Source organism: Lepidochelys kempii, chromosome 10 (assembly GCF_965140285.1).
Source record: "Lepidochelys kempii isolate rLepKem1 chromosome 10, rLepKem1.hap1, whole genome shotgun sequence".
NCBI classification, from domain to species: Eukaryota; Metazoa; Chordata; order Testudines; family Cheloniidae; genus Lepidochelys; species Lepidochelys kempii.
Window position 1 is genome coordinate 51,497,202 of NC_136389.1, and position 22,495 is coordinate 51,519,696.

At 42.0% G+C, this 22,495-nt stretch overlaps 1 protein-coding gene across 2 annotated transcripts in view; it reads left to right on the forward strand.

The window, feature by feature from the left end:
- Window positions 1-22,495, forward strand: part of TBC1D2B (TBC1 domain family member 2B) — a 63,112-nt gene that overhangs the window by 8,633 nt on the left and 31,984 nt on the right. For both annotated transcript variants that reach the window (XM_073303558.2, XM_073303559.2), the window contains exons 2-3: window positions 8,096-8,249; window positions 21,816-21,981. In XM_073303558.2, coding sequence (XP_073159659.2) covers window positions 8,096-8,249; window positions 21,816-21,981 — 320 coding nt within the window. The remainder of the gene's footprint in view (window positions 1-8,095; window positions 8,250-21,815; window positions 21,982-22,495) is intronic.

Consider the following 22,495-nt stretch of genomic DNA (forward strand, 5'->3'; position numbering starts at 1 on the left):
TTTGAGGTATAATGTATCTTTATCATTAGATAGGTTTTTCCTCAAAAAGCATTTTATCAAAAAAATCATTTTTTTGATCGTTGATTTTTATCCACCTTGATATAGAGTGAGGAATGCATTTTGAGTCTTTGACCTCCGATCATCGCACACAACGACCACTTGCTTTGAAATTAGCATTTTTCTGTTAGAACAGTGGTGGGGAACCTTTTGTCTATCAGGGGCCATAGACCCATAGAAAAAATCAGTCCTGGGCCACACACAGCCCCATGGGGGGGAGTGTGGAGGCTCAAGGCTTCCTCCTGCAGTGGGGTGAGCTGGCTCTCATGGCTCCAGTCCCACGGGGGAATGTGGAGGCTCAGGGATTCCCTTAGGCTCCTGTGTGGGGCTAGAAATGAGGCGTTCAGGGTATGGGAGGGGGCAGGGGTGTGGGGTGCAGGAGGGGGCTCCGGGCTGGGGCAGGGGGTTGTGGTGCAGGAGGAGGTTCGGGGTACAAGCTCCGGGAGGGAGTTTGGATGCAGGAGGGGCTCAGGACTGGGGCAGGAGGTTCAGGGTATGGGCTCTGGCCAGGTGGTGCTTACCTCAGGCGGTTCTTGATTGGCAGCACAGTGGAGCTAAGGCAGATTCCCTGCCTTGCCTGGCTCCGCACTTCTCCCTAAAGTGGCTTGCAAGTCTGGCTCCTACACGGAGGCGTGGCCAGGCGGCTCTGTGCGGTGCATCCTGCTCGTGCCCACAGCCACCGCCCCCGCAGCTCCCATTGGCCATGGTTCCCAGTCAATGGGAGCTGCAGAGCCGGTGCTGGGGACAGAGGCAGCACGCGGAGCTTCCCTGATCGCCTCTGTGCCTAGGGGCCGCAGGGACATGCCGGCCGCTTCCGGGAGCTGTGCGAAGCTGACTGGACTTTTAATGGTCTGACAACCCTAGGTTCCCCCTGCAGCAGGGCGAGCTGGCACTCATGGTTCCAGCCCTGCATGGGGAGCACCAAGGCTTGGGGTTTCTGGCCCACAGTGAGGAGACTTTCCCGTGGGCTGGATGAAATTAAGCAGCAGGCCGGATTTGGCTCACGAGCCGTAGTTTCCCCAATTCTGTGTTACAGTTCTTCATTTGAATTTTACAAGGCTTCTTTCCTGTTTGATGGCTCATTTGATGTGTTGTTTAGTTACAGGGTATACTCAATGTAGATGTTTGCTATTGCATTATAACAGGATACAGATAAGTGAAAATAATGCAAGTAGCATCCCATTAGTTTTCATGAAGTTTAAACACCAAATACACTCTTACACATTTAACAGTTACTTTGATCTATACCAATAGACAAGTGAACTGACCTGGTTTATAAAAGCACTACTCACAATAGTGCTTAGGGCATAATATGATAAAACAATGTAAAATACAGTAACAACATAATTAAAAACCCCACATATAGATTCAAACTACATAGATTAAAGGGGTCATAAAAACATCCAATACTTGGTCAGGCCAGTGGTCTGTCTAGCCCAGTATCCAGTCTTCCAACGCTGGCCAATGCCAGGTGCTTCAGAGGGAATGAACAGAACAGGTAATAATCAAGTGATCCATCCCCTGTTTTCCACTCCCAGCTTCTGGCAAACAAAGGCTAGGGGCACTCAGAGCATGGGGTTGCATCCCTGCCCATCCTGGCTAATAGCCATCGATGAACCTATCCTTGAGGACCTTATCCAGTTCTTTTTTGAAGCCTTCACAACATCTCCGGCAGGGAATTCCACAGATTGACTGTGCGTTTTATGAAGAAATACTTCCTTTTGTTTGTTTTAAACTTGCTGCCTATTAATTTCATTGCGTGACCCGTAGTTCTTGTGTTATGTGAAGGAGTAAATAATGCTTCCTTATTCACTTTCTCCACAGCAGTCAAGATTTTATAGACTTCTATCATATCCCTCCCTTAGTGGTCTCTTTTCCAAGCTGAAAAATCCCAGTCTTTTTAAACTCTCCTTAAACTGAAGCTATTCCATACCCCTAATAATTTGTTGTTCTCTGTACCCTTTTTCTAATTCCAATATATCTTTTTTGAGATGGGGTGACCAGATCTGCACACAGTATTCAAGATATGGGTGTACCATGTATTTATATAGAGACATTATAATATTTGCTGTTTTATTATCTATTCCTTTCCTAATGTTTCCTAACGTTCTGATAGCTTTTTTGACTGCTGCTGCACATGGAGCAGGTATTTTTTAGAGAAGTATCCATAATGACTCCAAGATCTTGCTTGAGTGGTATCAGCTAATTTAGATCCCATTATTTTGTATATATATAGTTGGAATTATGTTTTCTAACATGCATTACTTTGCATTTATCAGCATTGAATTTCATCTACCATTTTGTTGCTCAGTCACCCAGTTTTGTGAGATTGCTTTGTAACTTCACAGTCTGCTTTGGATTTAACTATCTTGAGTAGTTTTGTATCATCTGGAAATTTTGCCACCTCGCTGTTTTCCAGATCATTTATGAATATGTTGAACAGCACTCGTCCCAGTATAGAATCCTGTGGGACACTATTATTTACCTCTCTCCATTCTCAAAACTGACCATTTATTCCAACCTTTTTCTATCTTTTAATCAGTTACTGATCCGTGAGAGGACCTTCCCTCTTATCCAATGACAGCTTACTTTGTTTAAGTACCTTTGGTTAGGGACCTTTTTAAAGGCTTTCTGAAAGTCTAAGTACACTATATTCACTGGATCACCCTTGTCCACATTTTTGTTGACCCCTTCAAAGAATTCTAATAGATTGGTGAGGCATGAATTCCCTTTACAAAAACCATGTTGACTCTTCCCCAACAAATTATGTTCATCTATGTGTCTGATAATTCTGTTCTTTACCATAGTTTCAACCAGTTTGCCTGGTACTGAAGTGAGGTTTACTGGCCTGTAATTGCCAGGATCACCTCTGGACATTTTTTTAAAAATTGGTGTTACATTAGCTATCCACCAGCCATCTGGTACAGAAGCTGGTTTAAATGATAGATTACATATCACAGTTAGTAGTTCTGCAATTTCATATTTGAGTTTCTTCAGAATTCTTGGGTGAATACCATCTGGTTCTGGTGACTTAGTACTGTATAACTCAGAGGTGGCCAACCTGGGGCTCCAGAGCCGCCTGCGGCTCTTCAGAAGTTAATATGTGGTTCCTTGCATGGGTGCTGACTCTGGGGCTGGAGCTACAGGTGCCAATTTTCCACTGCTCAATCCCAGGCCCTGCCCACACTCCACCCCTTACTCCGAGGGACTCACCCCTTCCCACCCCCTCCCCTGAGCTTGCTGCACCCTTGCTCTTCCCCCCTCCATCCCAGAGCCTCCTGTACACTGTCGTGGCAGGCAGGAGGCATGGGGAGGGAAGGGGAGATGCTGATCGGCAGGGCTGCCAGCGGGCAGGAGGTGCTGGGGGTGGCAGGGCAGGGAGGAGCCGATGGGGGCTGCTGATGTATTCCTGTGGCTCTTTGGCAATGTACATTTGTAAATTTTGGCTCCTTCTCAGGCTCAGGTTGGCCACCCCTGGTTTAACTTATCAATTTGTTCCAAAACCTCCTTTAATGACACCTCAGTCTGGGACAGTTCCTCAGATTTGTCACCTAAAAAGATTGGCTCAGGTATGGGAATCTCCCTCACATCCTCTGTAGTGAAGACCGATGCAAAGAATTGATTTAGTTTCTCCACAATGGCTTTATCTTCCTGGAGATGCTCCTTTAGCATCTTTGTCGTCCAGTGGGCACACTGATTGTTTAGCAGGCTTCCTACTTCTGATATACTTAAAAAAATATTTGCTGTTACTTTTTGAGTCTTTGGCTAGTTGCTCTTCAAATTCTTTTTTGGCCTGTCTAGTTATACTTTTACACTTGACTTGCAAGAGTTCATGCTCCTTTCTAAAAAAAACAAGGAGTACTTGTGGCACCTTAAAGACTAACAAATTTATTTTGAACATAAGCTTTCGTGGGCTAGCCTACGAATAAATTTGTTAGTCTCTAAGGTGCCACAAGTTCTCCTCATTCTTTTTGCTGATACAGACTAACACAGCTACCATGCTGAAATATGCTCCTTTCTATTTTCCTCAATAGGATTTAACTTCTAATTTTTAAAGGATGCCTTTTTGCCTCTAACCACTTCTTTTATTTAATTGTTTAGCCACGGTGGCACTTTTTTTTGGTGGTCTTACTATGTTTTTTTTAAATTTGGGGTATACATTTAATTTGAGTCTGCATTATGGTGTTTTTAAAAAGTTTCCATGCAGCTTGCAGGCATTTCACTTTTGGTCTGTACCTTTTAATTTCTGTTTAACTATTCCTCATTTTTGCATAGTTCCCCTTTCTAAAATTGAATGCTACTGTGGTGGGCTTCTTTGGTGTGTTCCCCCCAACAAGGATGTTAAATTATATTATGGTCGCTATTACCAAGTGGTTCAGCTATATTCACCTCTTGGAGCAGATCCTGTGCGCCACTAAGGACTAAATCAAGAATTGCCTGTCGTCTTGTGGGTTTCAGGCCTAGCTGCTCCAAGAAACAGTCATTTATGGTGTCAAGAAATTTTATCTCTGCATCCTGTCCTGAGGTGCCATGTACCCAGTCAATTTGGGGATAGAGAAATCCCCCATTATTATTGAGGGTTTTTTTTTAATAGCCTCTCTAATCTCCCTGAGTATTTCACATTCACCATCAGCATCCTGATCAGATGGTTTGTAGTATATCCCTACTGATATCTTTTTATTATTCAAGCATGGAATTTCTATCCGTAGAGATTCTGTGGTACAGTTTGGTACATTTAGATTTTTACTGCATTTGACTCCGCATTACGTGCTTTCCTTCACATATAGTGCCACTTCCCACCTGCACATCCTATTCTGTCATTCCTATATATTTTGTACCCTGGTTTTACTATGTCCCACTAACGATCATCACTCCACCAAGTTTCTGTGATACCTATTACATCAATATACTCATTTAATACCAGGCACTCAAGTTCACCCATTTTAGTATTTAGTCTTCTAGCATTTATATATAAGCACTTATAAAACTTGACACCTTTTTAGCTGTCTGCCATTATGTGATGTAATTGGATGGGACTCTTTTTCATTTGGCTGTTTCTCATTAGATCCTACCTGTACTTAATCATCTTCCATCCTCTTCTCCTTACTAGGATATAGAGAATCCTCCATTAATAGATCTTGCCCTGAGGGATGTCTCTGTCTGAACTGCATGCTCCTCCGCACCTGTCAGCTTTCCCCCAGCGTAGGGTTATCACATTTCAGGTTTCCAAAGAAAGGACACTGCTGTGGGAGGGGGGAATATTTGTGAGGGCGGATGGTACAGTTCTGGAGGGGGTACCTGCAGCAGGGATACTCGCTGAAAGTGGAGGGCACTGTTGCTCCCTGTCACAGTTGCAGGGTGGTTGGTACAAGCCCAGGATGCAGCTACAGCCATCAGTCAGCGCCTCCCTCCAGGACCCCCTCCGTAGGGCTGGGAGCTGGGTCCTAAGTGGGTGGGATCCCACAGCTGTGGCTTTCAGGGGAGGGACCAGTTGGGAAGTGGACCAGTCAGGGTTCTTTCTGAACTGCAGCTCGTGTGCTCTGCAAAAGCCCCGGACATTTCCTGTTGTTTGAAAAATCTGCCCGGACAAAGAAAGGAGGCTCAAAAAAGAGGCAGTGTCTGGGAAAATCCGGTTGTATGGTAACCCCAGCCCTTAGTTTAAAATCTCCTCTATGGACTTTTTAATTTTACATGCCAGTAATCTGGTCACAACAAATATAAATGGAGAGGAGTTGGGTGGGGGAAGGAGAGCTAATAAATTTGGGGCACAGCGGTGATACTAACAGTTCTTCTGGGAAAATGATGAGTTTGGTTTTTAAAAATGGGACAAAGATATGAGTTTTATACCTTAAGGCAACTACAGCAGAAGCACAATTGCCTGCTGACTTAAGGCACAAGAGTGGGATCCCAAGAAGCTGGGAATGTCTGAGTGAGGTTGAAGAAGGAAATCAAATATAGCCAGGGCTTTGAGTTTAAGCTGTTGCTGTTTTTAATCTATCGCTTCCTAGGTAACTAATATGGGGGAGGAGGAGAAGGAGTATAGCATGAAAATGGTTATGAGCAAATTATGAACAGAAACACTGATGTGAATAAATATACCTTTTAAAAAAAAAAGTTTGAGGCAGTGAGACTTAGAAGCTGCTACTGAGTGACAAACAGAGAACAGCTTTTTAAATTCTAAACACTGTATAGATATATAGCCCTGTAAATACTCAGTTGCCTTCTGCTTTAAGACAATAACATGATAGTTGACAAAGTCTACATATAGAGAGACCTAAAGGGAAATTCTAATCTACCAGGTAACCTGGGCTCTATAATTTATTAGTAACTGGATAAAACTGCCACTGGATAAAAATTGAGCAGGAGATAACTTCTGATATAGATGTGGAGAACAGTGTTTGGTTTAGAAATCTCTCAAGGACTCTACAGCCAGGAAATTTTCCATTTTCACTTATGATGATGTCAAAGATTGGACCTAAAAGGAGAGACATTTAGAGATCTGACTCAGTCACTCCCAGTGATAGCTGAATGGGTAAATGAGTGTTTACTTTGTGTTCTGTTTTTCACTTTTGTTCTTCAATTCATGGCAGATACTATGCAAACCAGTCATTTTCTATCTCATTTTATAATGCAAATTTTTCTCCACAACTAGTGGGTGAAAAAGAACAGAATGTGTGAAACTGGGTTCTGCTGATACAAGGAATTTGAAATACCTCATGCAGGATGTTTGTCTTTGAACCTTTGGTATCGTCTCTTCTGTGAGTTTTGTTTAACAAGGCACCAGGACAGGAGATTTAAGCTATCTGATTCTGCATGTGAAGTATTGAGAGTCATTTGTGTAAAATCTGGTCACCAGATCCATAATCCTCTTCCTTATACCCCAGGGATCGGCAACCTTTGGCACGCGGCCCACCAGGGAAAGCGTTGGCAGGCCGGGACAGTTCGTTTACCTGTCGCATCTGCAGGTTTGGCCGATCGCAGCTCCAACTCTTCCTGCAGCCCTGGAACGGCGAACCACAACCACTGGGAGCTGCAATCGGCCGAACCTGCAGACACTGCAGGTAAACAAACTGTCCCAGCCCGCCAGCAGGTTTCCCTGGCAGGCCACTTGCCAAAGGTTGCCGATCCCTGTTCTACCCAGTCATTTTTCCTTATTGATTTAACAGAGAAGACCAATCTGATAAGAATAATGGCAACAAACGCTCTCAAGTAAAATATGATAAAAATGTATTTAGATTTGGGTTTTACTGCATAGTTTAAAGATGTTTACATTTCCATTGCTCATTCTGTTAATTAGCAGAGGACTTAACTGTTTTAAATTTGTAGATTAAATGTCTTAAATATTTATTTCATTGCAGTTTTGTTACACTTCCTCTTGCTGTAGGAGTTAATAGTTCATATAGCAATAGATACGTAACAGAACATGTAAATATATTATTATTAAAGGACGCACTGTAACAGTATATATTCTTGTCCACTTTCAGCCAAGCACATTACAAATACTTAGAATCGGGTTCTTGCTGATTGTAGGTATGGAGACTTGGTTTTTTCTGCAGTCTTTATTCATGTATATTAAGAATTCTTCATAGTGTCTTGGGCTAACTTAAATGTTCAGGAGGCTGTCAAGGAAGCAACCACATCAGGGCTGTGCTATAGTATGGGAGCAGCTTCTTGAGACTTGGGGAGATGGAGATGCAAAGGTGGAGAAACTAGGCATACATGATTAGTTTTTAAAGGTCGATTTGTCTTATTAGTGACGTGTGTGTGTATCTATCTATCTAAAATTACAATAAAGCCGTTTTTGGGTTATCATATTTAGTTGAATGTTATTGGCACCTCTGCTCTCTTGGCACTAGAGTCCTGCAAATGTGCAGACCATGTTTGCGGATTATGGATCGGATGCAGATACAAATTTTGTATCCGCATAGGGCTCTACTTGGTACCTCTGTTGTCTTCCTTTCAACACAAGTTAAATTATATTCATGCTTGACAAGTGTATCAGTCTTTGTTTTTCAGTACTCTGGTCTCTTTTTTGTAGGCTGCTACCCGTCAGGACATGACATACTGGCTTCAAGAACTTCAACAGAAGAGATGGGAATATTGTAACAACCTTGATGTAGCAAAGAGGGATAGCAGAACTTCACCTACACCCAGTGACTTTTCCAAAGGTCTTGTTGCCAAAGACAATATAGGTAGGTTGAAAACTTGAGTTACACATATGGAGCATGAAGTATTTCTGTTTAGTAAGAGTTTACCACTATGATTTTGTTCATGGTAAATTTTCTACAATTTCCCTCCTTTTTTTCCTTCTTTAAAGCAGATTGCAAATGTTCTTGTAAAGTTTGCAGAATCACATTCTCTAAAATCAATATTTTATATTCATTTCTTGTGTTTATAAATGTGCCTCTTAGACGTAAATGTAAGTTCATATGGCTGTCCTAACCTATTTCAGTCATGGAACATAATGATGCTTGGAAGAATAGATTTTGTAAATGGAAACAAAATGGAGTACTGTTAAGTTTGGGTCATACAGTGTGAGAGACCTCAATTTAAAGGGTGTTAATTCATCCTTTTATTGTCAGAATATCTTAAAATGTGGCATGTTTAGTTTCTTGGCATTTAAGGTCCACTTCCTCAGTGGGAAGGGAGAAAAATCTTTTCAGACGGAAAGAGTCTAGTTGATTTTTTACTTTGGTCAACTACAGAAAGCATAAAAAATTACCCTGTTCTACATTCTGAACAGTTATTACAAATGTAGCAGACCAAATAAAGCTCATGTCTTTACTGCTAAGGGCAGTGCATTGATGTAAACGTAATTGCTATGGTGGGGGAGAATAAGCAAAACAAGACTGCTGAAGACATGTGGTGAGAGAACATAGTTTGTTAGACACTCGTGTTTTATTTTTATTTTTCTTGTAACCATTTCTTACTTTTATGCCTCATTACTTGTACTCACTATCTCTTTGTAGTTAATGAACTTGTTTTATTGTTTTATCTAATCCAGTATGTTAAAATTGAAGTGTTTGGGAAACTCCAGTTATGGTGGCATTTTTGTGCATATTATTTCTATTAAAGAAATAATGGATTTGTTTTGACCAGAAGAGGGGGTTGGGCAGTGCAGGACATACATGTCTGGGGAAAATCTAAGACTGGGGGTGTCTTTGGGTCACCCTGCAGTATAACTAAGGCTGGTGAGCGCCAGAACCTAACCCAAGTGTGGCTGGCAGCCTGCAGTTACACACAAACACTCAGGGTGTGACTTGCATGCTGTGGAAGACAGTTTGTGAGCAGCCCAGGAGGGAACTACTTCAGCAAAGCATTGTAAGGCACTCAAAGTTGCAGGGCCAGGGTGGCACACCTACTCATTAGTCTAGATTGTACCCTGGAATGTCACAGCATGTGCTTAAGTGCTTTGCCAAATCATGGACTTAGTCTCTTGTTTGTTCCCAATATGAAAAAGACTGATAGACATGCCTGGTATCAAAAGTCTTGTCCTTCCAAAGCATATACTTTACTAAAAGAGAACCTGATTTCAGGTCTAATCAAATGCCTAATATATGGTGCCCTAATGAGAGTGAGTGGGTATAAACTAATTTACAAAGTATGATGTCTTGCTGAATAATGCAGTTTCAAGATAGGCCACTTTCATTTTGTGATGATAATTCACTTTCTACTGTGTTACTATGAAACACGACTTACATGCAGGTAATATATTGAATATTCGGTACTAATTCTGATAGTTGTCCTTATGAAAGTATGGAGAGGTGGAAGCAGCTCTAATTAGTAACCAACTTTTCATTAGAAGTTTGATGTTTTCTCCTAACCTTTAAGACAGTGAAAGACAACTTTTCACTTCAAATTTTGCATGTGTGGTTTGACAGAAAGAGAATATCTTTAGTCAAGCTTAATATAAACTTGCAGAGATATAAGAGGTCTAGAAAGTGCAGCAATGCATTTTTCAAACTTTTCTGTTTTTGCTGATGTAGGACAGACACTTCGATTCGGTTTGCTCTTTGATTATTGCAGAAAACTGATGCCTTCCATCATATCCAGAAATGGGGACGTAGATCTTGAAGTAATTCTGTTGTATTCCACATGGGACATGAAACAAAGCTCCCTTGGGCTAATGCAGACTTTTAAGGTCAGGTATATTTTTCCAGTATTTGGCAAAACTCAAAACTGTTCAAAATTCATTGACTTAGACTGGTTCATTCCATAGTAACAGAGGAAATTTAAGTAGAGTTTCCTCCCCCGACTCCCCAAAGTTCAGATTCCCCTGTTGGCCCGCTGCAGCACTACCCTCTAACCCAGTTCCCTGCCTACATTTGAGAGAGTAGTTATAGTTTGACCGTTCTCTACCACAGAGGATTTGCAAATATGAGACTAGTTATTTTTACTAGGTCTCCCTTCCTTACTACTTGTTTAAACTTCTAAAAATTATACATGTCACTTAATAAAGTTTGCGGATGATACAAAGCTGGGAGGTATTGCCAATTTAGAGAAGGACAGGGATATCCTACAGGAGGATCTGGATGACCTTGTAAACTGGAGTAATAGTAATAGGATGAAATTTAATAGTGAGAAGTGTAAGGTCATGCATTTAGGGATTAATAACAAGAATTTTAGTTATAAGCTAGGGACGCATCAGTTAGAAGTAACGGAGGAGGAAAAGGACCTTGGAGTATTAGTTGATCATAGGATGACTAGGGGCCGCCAATGTGATATGGCTGTGAAAAAAGCTAATGCGGTCTTGGGATGCATCAGGAGAGGTATTTCCAGTAGGGATAAGGAGGTTTTAGTACTGTTATACAAGGCACTGATGAGACCTCACCTGGAATACTGTGTGCAGTTCTGGTCTCCCATGTTTAAGAAGGATGAATTCAAACTGGAACAGGTACAGAGAAGGGCTACTAGGATGATCTGAGGAATGGAAAGGAGACTCAAGGAGCGTGGCTTGTTTAGCCTAACTAAAAGAAGGTTGAGGGGAGATATGATTGCTCTCTATAAATATATCAGAGGGATAAATACCGGAGAGGGAGAGGAATCATTTAAGCTCAGTACCAGTGTGGACACAAGAACAAATGGATATAAACTGGCCACCAGGAAATTTTAGACTAGAAATTAGACGAAGGTTTCTAACCATCAGAGGAGTGAAGTTTTGGAATAGCCTTCCAAGGGAAGCAGTGTGGGCAAAAGATCTATCTGGCTTTAAGATTAAACTCGATAAGTATATGAAGGAGATGGTGTGATGGCATAACATGGTTTTGGTAATTAAATATTCATGGTAAATAGGCCCAATGGCCTGTGATGGGATATTAGATGGGGTGGGATCTGAGTTACCCAGGAAAGAATTTTCTGTACTGTCTGGCTGATGAATCTTGCCCATATGCTCAGGGTTTAGCTGATCACCATATATGGGGTCGGGAAGGAATTTTCCTCCAGGGCAGATTGGAAGAGGCCCTGGAGGTTTTTCGCCTTTCTCTGTAGCATGGGGCACGGGTCACTTGCTGGAGGATTCTCTGCTCCTTGTAGTCTTTAAACTACAATTTGAGGACTTCAATAGCACAGATATAGGTGTGAGGTTTTTTGCAGGAGTGGTGTGTGAAATTCTGTGGCCTGCGTTGTGCTGGAGGTCAGACTAGATGATCATAATGGTCCCTTCTGACCTAAATATCTATGAATCTACAGTGATTTATATCTGTAGATTAAGTGCTTTACAAAGGGAGGGGATTTTTCCCCTCTGATCAGAGGTTGTAAATTACCTCTATAACTTGTAAAAACCTCCTAGTGTGCTAGTGATTACATACTTTGTAGCAGAATATACAAGCTGCATTACAAAAGTGAGTCTTTGAAAGCAGGTTCAGTTACTAATCATCTGAATGATGAAGTAGTGCTGCTTCAGATCAAGAAACAAATTATTCATTGCAATATCTTTTTTTTTATTTAGATTATATGAGAGAAGTAATTTTTCGTTTCTTTCAGTTACTCAGATTTCTAATTTAAACCATTTTAGAGTGAAAAGTAGAGATTGTCCTACCATTCTGTCTGATGTAGACTTGACAAGGAGGCGTTCTTGTTACTAGTTTCTTTTAATATTCATGTTTATGAAAAAGTGGGCTATGAAAAGCAAATATAGTAATACTGCTTTTGTATGTCTTGTAATGGAGCCATTGTACATTCATGGATGTCAAGTAAATAATTTGTACTTTCCAGTGCCTTGAACTTTCAGTTTCTTGGAATTTATTATAGCTTCAGTTTGCCAAAAAACTAAGAACCAAATGAACAATCTGATATTACTGCATTCATCTACATTTAGTTTTTAATTAATATTAGTATACTGCATTTTTATAACAAGCCCCATATATTTTGACATAACTTGCAACAACTGCTTTCAATGTCAGTAAGCTTTTCACAATTCTGTTTACAACAGTGCACCATGCCTAATGCTTCATCAATTAAGTATCCATTGAGAAATTATTGATATATGTAGCATTAAAACATAAAGGAAAACAACTGAATGGAGATATTGTATATTCAAAATTGCACACCCATATTAAGTAGTTAGAAGCCAGTTATCCTAGTCTGAGAAAGACAGGATTAGAAGAGAAATAGTTTCATATAAGAGCATTCTTCTTCACCCTGCCCTGGAGTCTACAAAAGGTGCTCTGGAGTCTATGAAATTATTGAGTAATGGATAATTTCCTCTGATTATATATCTAGCAAAACTGTTGAACAGTGGTAGATGTCTCCTGTTTCAGATTCCCTTCCAGCTAATAAGCAGCACTGATGTTTAGTTCATATAATGGCGAGACACAAAGTTATCCTGATATTTTAAAGGAGCATGGTTTGGACGCAGTTTCTTTAAATTATTGGTATCTTCAAATATAGTTCTAGCATCCCAGTAGTGATGCTATAATTATGGCTGAGGAGGCATTTTCAATAAGCTCCTATTTTCAAGTTCTATAATAATATTTTTGGGGAAATTACTATGTTGAAATTTCTCTTGCTGCTTCTCTACCCAAGAAAGTGGGTGAGCTATATGGAAAACTTGAATAAAAATCCTTTCAGTAAGTGTGTAATTATTAAAGCACATGAGAACAATTTATCTATGGCTTCAGGTTCTATGGCCAGCAAAATAGGAATAATTATCAACTTCAGGGATATTGTGAGGCTTAATTAGTTAATATTTGCAAAGACCTTTGTGGTGAGCTGATAAAAAGTGCTGTATAAATGCAAGAAGGTGGTAATTAGGGTTCTGTAATTTTTACAACTATTGTAGAACACTAGAAAAGAGACGAGATGGAGGGACTGATGTGTGTTCATAGCGGGCCTACTTATGCCACCTCCCCCGTGGGACCACTTGCAGCATAAGGTACTATTCAAAGTAATGTAACAGAATGAGGTCCAGACTTTGTATCAACAATTTGTAACCAGGCCAGAGGAGAGCAAGGAAATCACTCTCTTTCCACTGCTTCCTGAGAGAGGGACAAAGCTACCTTTTCCCCCCAACCACAAAATCCTAGTTAGATGTTTGTTTATATTCATCAATGTCTATCACTTCATTTGCATATCAGTGTGGTGTTTATTTCCTGTTATATATTCAATGGATTGAGCTGTCATCACAGAATTTATTACTACCTGGAATTGAATTCCACCATTCCTCAGTGCTGCCTTAGTAACATGGCATCCTCCTGTTTTGAAATTTGGTTTTAAAAAATTTCAAGTGGGATAAGAGGCTTTTCATCTGTTTCCATCTTATTTTTTTGCAACCAAATTTGTTTTGTATGACAAAAGCCATAAGTAAACTGGAGCTCAACCAGAGCACACCTTTCTTTTGACATCTTCCACTGTTTATAATATTGAATCCATTTTTATTTTGACTTTGATATCAAGTACTTGATTATTAAGGGAAGATGGTAAAGTGGTATTGAAATCACAAATAACCTATTGCAGTTACCATTGTTTCCAGTAGTATTGTGTTATGCATTAATTCCTGCAAAATACTTCAAACCTGATGAAATAACTCAAATATTCTGTTTCACCACAAGACTGAAGGATGTAGCCTCGTTTTAAATTGGATTGTTTGCTTCAAACTAATAGTGGTGAGGATGTCTACTTTTCTCATTAACTTCTGATCTCCATTATTAGTGCTTTTTCTAGTGATCTCCTTAACAGAACAAAAGTTTTAAAGCTACATTTTGTTTTTTACTGGGTCAGATTGTTTGTTTCACAAACCTGGACTGACATTTTTGATTAGCTGTGTAGGTATATGTGGAAACCTTCTCAAAGAAAAGAAACTCATTAAGCTTAACTTTTTTTTCTTAAAAAAAAAACTAACAAAAAAGGCATTAACTTTTTTTAAATAAAACACCACTTTAAAAAAGAGGGAAGATTATGATTAGAGCCTAGATAGTTACACAGTAACTTGTTTTTCTTATAGTCAAACAATTGTGTGCATTTTGTGCTAGTGATGAGCTGTATATATTTAATAGCTGTACATATTTAATGGCTCCATGTCTAGTTGGCAGCCGGTGTGAAGTGGAGTGCCCCAGGGGTCGGTCCTGGGGCCGGTTTTATTCAATATCTTCATAAATGATCTGGAGGATGGTGTGGATTGCACTCTCAGCAAATTTGCGGATGATACTAAACTGGGAGGAGTGGTAGATATGCTGGAGGGCAGGGATAGGATACAGAGGGACCTAGACAAATTGGAGGATTGGGCCAAAAGAAATCTGATGAGGTTCAATAAGGATAAGTGCAGGGTCCTGCACTTAGGACGGAAGAACCCAATGCACAGCTACAGACTAGGGACCGAATGGCTAGGCAGCAGTTCTGCGGAAAAGGACCTAGGGGTGACAGTGGACGAGAAGCTGGATATGAGTCAGCAGTGTGCCCTTGTTGCCAAGAAGGCCAATGGCATTTTGGGATGTATAAGTAGGGGCATAGCGAGCAGATCGAGGGACGTGATTGTCCCCCTCTATTCGACATTGGTGAGGCCTCATCTGGAGTACTGTGTCCAGTTTTGGGCCCCACACTACAAGAAGGATGTGGATAAATTGGAAAGAGTCCAGCGAAGGGCAACAAAAATGATTAGGGGTCTGGAACACATGACTTATGAGGAGAGGCTGAGGGAACTGGGATTGTTTAGTCTGCGGAAGAGAAGAATGAGGGGGGATTTAATAGCTGCTTTCAACTACCTGAGAGGTGGTCCCAGAGAGGATGGTTCTAGACTATTCTCAGTGGTGGAAGAGGACAGGACAAGGAGTAATGGTCTCAAGTTGCAGTGGGGGAGGTTTAGGTTGGATATTAGGAAAAACTTTTTCACTAGGAGGGTGGTGAAACACTGGAATGCGTTGCCTAGGGAGGTGGTGGAATCTCCTTCCTTTAGAAGTTTTTAAGGTCAGGCTTGACAAAGCCCTGGCTGGGATGATTTAATGGGGATGGGTCCTGCTTTTGAGCAGGGAGTTGGACTAGATGACCTCCTGAGGTCCCTTCCAACCCTGATATTCTATGATTCTATGAATTGCTTCAACAAAGGAATGTACATAACTGTAATGTGGTTTTAAAATTATTTGCATACATCTTCAACATAGTATAGTGAGGCATATTGTAATTACTACTGCATCTGTCCAAAAACTTCTAGATGTTGAGTAAAGTGACTCACTGTTCAGGTGCAAGATTTGCTTTCCTCCCCAATCAACTTGTATGTGGATGTTTTAGAGTCAAATAGGTACTTGTTAAAAGTGCTAGACTGACATGGGATCCATACCTTTCTGTGATGGCTCTCAGGTTACCCACAAGAGTGGTCAAGTTATCACCCTTACTGCCTCCAATGTGAGGGTGTCGTGCTTGTGCTTAACTGGGTGTCCACTCCAACACCACCAGCCTGTTAACCACTCAAGCACTTTCCTCTGGGCAATGCTAGTCCTTGTCTTGCATATTAGCAATAGTTGCACCCAGGTCCAGCTCTAGGCACCAGCAAAACAAGCAGGTGCTTGGGGCGGCACGTTTCTAGGGACGCCACTAGAAATGTGGTCCAGCTCGCCTCCGCCTGTTCCTCTGAGCGTGCCGCCGCCACTCCACTTCTCCCCCCTCCCTCTCAGGCTTGCCGTGCGTGAAACAGCTATTTCGCGCAGCAAGCCTGGGAGGGAGGGAGGAGAAGCCGAGCGGCGGTGCACTTGGGGGTGGCGGTAGTGGTGGAGCGGAGCCAGGTTTAGCTGGCTGAGATTCCTTTTTCATGACACCAACTCGCTGTCAGTTTACTTCCTAGGCACCTGATGTCAGGGTGTCTTTTTGCCCCTCAAATATACCTCAGCGGAGGTGAGCTGGGGCGGGGAGTGGTTCCCCCCCCCAGTTACTTCTTGCGCTCCCCCCTCACCTCCGCTCTGCCTGCTCCCCTGAACGCACTGCCTCTCCCTCGCCTGAGAGGGAGGGGGAGAAGCAGAGCGGCCACGGGTTCAGGGGAGCAGGCGGAGCAGAGGTGAGCTGGGTTGCGGGATGGGGGAGCTGCAGGAAGCAATGGGGGAGGGGAAATGCAGCATGCCCGAGGGAGGAGGCGGGGCCGGGGATTTGGGGAAGGGGGTGGGAAGGGGTGGAGTTGGGGTGAGGGGGCACAAAAAAAAAGCATGGATGGCCAAAAATTTTTTTGCTTGGGGTGGCAAAAATCCTAGATCCGGCCCTGGTTGTACCTCAGGCCCTAAGTCCTTTTGAAGCATTCCCCTGTAGTGTCCAATCCCTTGTCCACTGAGCACCCACAGAAATACCAGGTCTGCCATCCCCAAAGGAACAGTGTACGCACCATCTTGTGTGATTCAGCTCAGGCTCAGCGCCTTGCTTAATATCACAACACTTAGATATATTTATAGTGAAAAGAACAAAAGTTTATTAAAGGTTCAAGTGATAGTGAGTAAGAATATTGGAAACAAAAGGTTAAATATAAAACAAAATCATAATGTGCTTTCTAGAGACTAACCTTAAGTAACAGCCTAACCTCCTGTCTAAAGAAGTTTCTCACCCCTGCTTAGCAAAAATTTTAACTTCTGCTGCCCTACATACCAGTAGATCATACAAAGCACTCCTCCAAAACTGAATGTCACCACTTGGAAAGAACTTGGCCTTGTCTGCTGTAATCAGAAAAGCTGTTGTGGAGTCCAGCAGTTAGTAGGATGAACTGAGACTATGGCTACCAGTGCAGCCTTTCAGCGGCTACATGAGCCTTTGAAAGTCAATTCAGACACTGTCTATTAAATAAATGCAGTATTGCAGAAGGCAGAAAACATAGGGTATATCTACTCTGCAAGTAGACACCTGCAGCTGACCCATGCCAGCTGCCTCAGGCTACGGGGCTCAGGCTAAGGGGCTGTTTAAGTGAAGTGTTAGACTTTCAGGCTTGGTTTGGAGCCTGGGCTCTAGGACCCCTGTGAGGCTTAGGGTCCCAAAGCCCACGCTCTAGTTCGAATGTCTACACTGCCTTTAAACAGCTCTTAGCCTGAGCCCCACAAGCCCGAGTCAGCTGACAGAAGCCAGTTGCGGTTTTTAAATTGCAGTGTAGACATACCCGTAGTTAGTTCTGGAAAACCATGCTGAAGTAGCAATTAAAATAAGAACTTTTTTTTTTTAAGAGACTGTCAGACTGCTGACATCATGGATCAGAGTCTTTCCAGAGAGAAGAAATTAAGCTGTCCTTTTCTGCATACAGTCTTACATTGTAATTAGAAAAGGAGTACTTGTGGCACCTTAGAGACTAACCAATTTATTTGAGCATGAGCTTTCGTGAGCTACAGCTCACTTCATCGGATGCATGCCGTGGAAATGCATCCGATGAAGTGAGCTGTAGCCCACGAAAGCTCATGCTCAAATAAATTGGTTAGTCTCTAAGGTGCCACAAGTACTCCTTTTCTTTTTGCGAATACAGTCTAACACGGCTGTTACTCTGAAACCTGACATTGTAATTAGTAGCAGATGTTTTTATCATCTGTTGCATGCTATATTTTCTGCCACCTCTCGGAAAACAATTGCAGAATCGATATAAACACACAGCATGATGAAAACTAACTTTTTTACACAATGCATGTGTATAGTTAATAATTTTTCTGTGGAACTTTCATTCATGACTGTAAATGGACTAACTCCAGCAAAAAAACGATACTCCGTTTATCCACTCAGGTTAGCCATATGTAGTGCTGTAGGAGCTTGGTATACTCTTTTGTTCATGACCCTAGTAATGTTCTCTACTGTACATTGACCTACAGTAGATGGACCTATGACCGTCTATTTTGTTGTGCATGAGACTGGAAGATGTGTTCCAAAATCCCAGTTTTGAGTATTGGATTTAAGAGGTGAATTACTATTTGCCAGGAACTATAAGATGCCATCCCAAGTGGCAGTAAGAGTTCGTTAATTATACTTTATTCTCCAAGTTATGCAACCTAGTTCTCCAAAATGTAATGGAGGAAAAATGTGAGAATCGTTTTGATGTTTTTTATTTCTTCCACCCCACGTCTGGCACACAATTTATAGAGTTACTAAAGTTACTTGTAATCTGTTACCGTCTTCAAAACTGCAGTATGATCACAAGTATTCTATAAAAGACTTCAGTTGCAAGTTTTGCTTAAGACTGGTACACAATATAGAAGAACTATACAGTTAGTTTTGGAGCCATTTGGTTGTATTTTGCAGAAGGTTCTACAATGATTTCTGCCCCATATAAGCATTCTGTTCAGGTTCTCTTACAGCCCTCATTGCTAAGTGCCTGCAGATCGTCAAATGTAGATTTGTTCTTCTGTCGCAATGCATAACTGCATAAATTGTCTTGACTGGTAAAGCTTTGTGCAAGAAACTTTGTAGCAGTGTTGAGGTTTTCTGCTAAGAGTTGTGATGGTATTTGTAGAAATGCCAAAAGCTTATGGAAGTCCATCCTGGGAACTGAAACTGAATGAAGGGAGAGATTTGTGGGAAGGTATCACACATATTAAAAAGAAAATACTGGAATATTACATGAAGTATTCGGAAACAAAAATCAATAATTGGAAAAATAATTCCATTCAGTGCAAGAGCTCTTGTATTTTCTGTTTGACTAGCCATAAATCTGAACTTTTGTTTATACACATGGAGCTTCAGAAAACTGCTTCAGATTGTCTTGCTGCTCAAGATACACTCTAAAGCAGAGGTGGGCAAACTGCGGCCCGCAGGCCACATCCGGCCCGGCCCTTGAGCTCCCAGTCTGGGAGGCTAGTCCCGGCCCCTTCCCTGTTGTCCCCCGTCCCCTGCAGCCTCACCTTGCCGCGCTGCCAGCGCTCTGGCCTGCTGCTCCTCCTGGGCAGCGTGGGCAGCGTGGCTGGATCTGGCTGGGTGGCAGGGCTGCGAGCTCCTGTTGCTCTGAGCGGCATGGTAAAGGGACGAGGAGTGGGGGGTTGGATGGGGTGGAGGTTCTCGGGGGGGGGGAGGGGGGTTGGTCAGGGGTCAGGGAACTGGGGGGGTTGGATAGGCGTGGGAGTTCCGGGGGGCCTGTCAGGGAGCGGGAGTGTGGATAGGGTTTGGGGCAGTCAGGGGACAGGGAGCAGGGGGGGTTGGATGGGGGCAGCATCCTGGGGGGGGGCAGTTACGGGCAGGGGATCCGGGGGGGGGGGTCAGAGGCCAAGGAACAGGGAGAGTTGGATGAGTCAGGCGTTCTGAGCGTGGCAGTCAGGGGGTGGGAAGTGGGAGAGGCAGATGGGGGCGGGGGCCAGACTGTTTGCAGAGGCACAGCCTTCCCTACCTGGCCTTCCATGCAGTTTTGCAACTGTGATGTAGCCCTCGGGCCAAAAAGTTTGCCCACCCCTGCTCTAAAGCATACGCTTTAACATAAAACTTAAGGGTAACAAAATAAGTCTGTACTTTCTGTAACTCAGGAAAATGAGTGCAAGTAGAATTGATAACACCTCAGCTTCTGGTTACAACCATTAGGATTTACGCTTGTTTCTCTCTGTTTTTCCAGTGGTACAGGGGCAGCTTTTTAATATTTGTCTTAAAGATATTTCACGGTCGTTTACTCTAATTTACCCTGCTGGTTTACATGTAGTGCCTGCTTTGTAATGAACCTCTTTCCTAGTAATGAAAATCTTGAATGTGTTTCCAGTCTTGACCAACATAAACCTAGCTACCGAAGTGTTTCCAGCGGTATGGTTGTCTGTATCCCGTCGCCCCATCTGCTTTCAAGCAGAGAGTCTTGATGATTTTCTGGGATTGCAGCTGTTAAGTTTTGTAACCACTTGAATTTACTCTTGAAAGTTAGGCACTGAGAGCACTGGCTAGTTCCAGGCACTGAGGCAGGTGCCTTATGCAGTTTTTGCCTGCGCTCGCTACTCTTGAGCTGAAACATGCTTGCTCTATCAGCGCTCAGGAGCGGAGAGTCTTGTCAGTTGTGCCGAACTGTAAAGTGGTTTTGGATGAAAACTATAGCTGGAGAGGGAGTGCCCGTCATTTTTTGAAGAACTTGGCTATTGGGCTGAAATTTTCCATACTTTTCCATACTTTTTCTCTTCCAGAAAATGAATTTTATCAGAGTTAAGAAGAAGTGGCAAAATTTCACTCTTGTCAGTGTAAGAATATTTTGGCAACCTTTTTACCTTTTTTTTTTTTTTTTTTTAAATGGGGCTACAGCAAAAGTGGCTGATGATTGAAAGTTGAAACTTGGCTGGAAAATAGTCCTCACTGAGAAGTAGTGGATGGACTTTGGGATGAATGAGGTGTATGAAAGAATGGTTTTGCCTAAGCAAAATTGTATTGGAAAACTGTGTACTCAGCGTATACTCTAGCTTCTTTTCATGAACTCTACAACTTGCATTCTTAAATCTATGCACATAGCTATAGGTGTGATTTTTCAGAAGGTTGCATCAGTAGTGCACGTGCAACACTGTAGTCTGCACATACAGACATATGCACAAGCAAGCACCAACATCTGCATGCACAGGTGATTTTTTTTTTTTTAAAGTACACACACACACGTCAGTCTTGGTGCTTGAAAGGTGCACCCGGTAGCAGACTAGGCTAAGGCCCCTTTAACTAGAAGCTGGCCTTCATTCAGCGCTGGTCCAATAGAATTTAGGACTCTGTAAGACTAAGATTTGGCCCTGTGGGAACTTTTTGCAAGACCTTATCAGCACAAGATATAAAATGAGAGCAACCATTCACTGTTGCCTATTCAGGATTTCACCCCAGATTTTCAGAGGTGTAAGGTACCAGCTACCTTTCTGACTTGTTAGTTCTTCAGTGTTCTACATCCTAACCAATATTTTTTAAATGTTTTATCTACTACTTTCCCTTTTAACATTTCAGAATCTGAGAGATCTTCCTGTTTATCTTCTGTGTGACTTCAAAGCAGGATATTTGTAAGCCTGCTCATTGCTAACATCAGCAAAGGCTGTATTTTATTTTTAAAGTGCACTGGAGTGAAAATAACTGCTATGCAGAGGGTTAGCAAAAGGCCTCTGCTAAAAACCTCTAACTAATGCCTTGTGCTACCCATAGTACATTCTTCAGCGTACACATTTGCAATACATTGTTTTCAGCCACGTAGAACACTGTGTACCTCTGAGATTTTGTTAGCTAATGCACACAATATGAATGCAATGAGATCTTAGCATACTGAGGATAAGGACAAAGTCCTGTTATTTTGTTGTTGTTCAAATACATCTTTTAAGAACATGGCATTTGTGGGGGCCTTGTGCAATTTAAGGTGATAAAATCATCATAATAAACAAATGTTTTTCCTTTCTCAGATCTGAGTACCCTGAATCCAAATGTCTCAGCAGAGAAAGCTAGAAATGTCCTAGCTGTGGAGACTGCTCCCACGGAACTGGTAGGAGAACAAGCAGCTTGCCAGCCAGCACCAGTCCAACAAAGTGCCATCAATTTCTCCCTAAAACAATGGGGTACTGAGATCAAGTGAGTTCTTTTCTCCACGTAAGAATTGTACTTGTCCCTAGCAAATGGCCAACGATACTACAAGTTGCTCAGATACTGTAGTGATGGGGCCAGTATAAGATGGAGAGAGAGAATGTACAAATTAAGCAAGAAATTGGAAAAATTAGTGGCCTGTCCATTGCCACAACATCTCTTAAAGTAGACTGTCTATTTATTCATAATAGGATTACTAATTTAACAGGTAGAGTTGGGTATAGAGATACAGTAGTGTTAGTAAAACATCTGATGTAAAATGAACAATCTGTCAGATAGTGAGTAATAGCTCTGAGCACAAGACAAGGTCTGAGCACTATGGTCTGAGCACAAGACAAGGAGCCAGGATCTATTTCTCTGTGCCCTTGGGAAAGTTAAATATTTAACCATTCTGCATCCTATCCTTTTTCTGTAAAATGGGCGTAGTAATTGCTTACTTCAGTGGCGGTATGGTGATTCATTAGTTAATACTAAAAATAGTAGTTTGGAGATTAAAAACCCT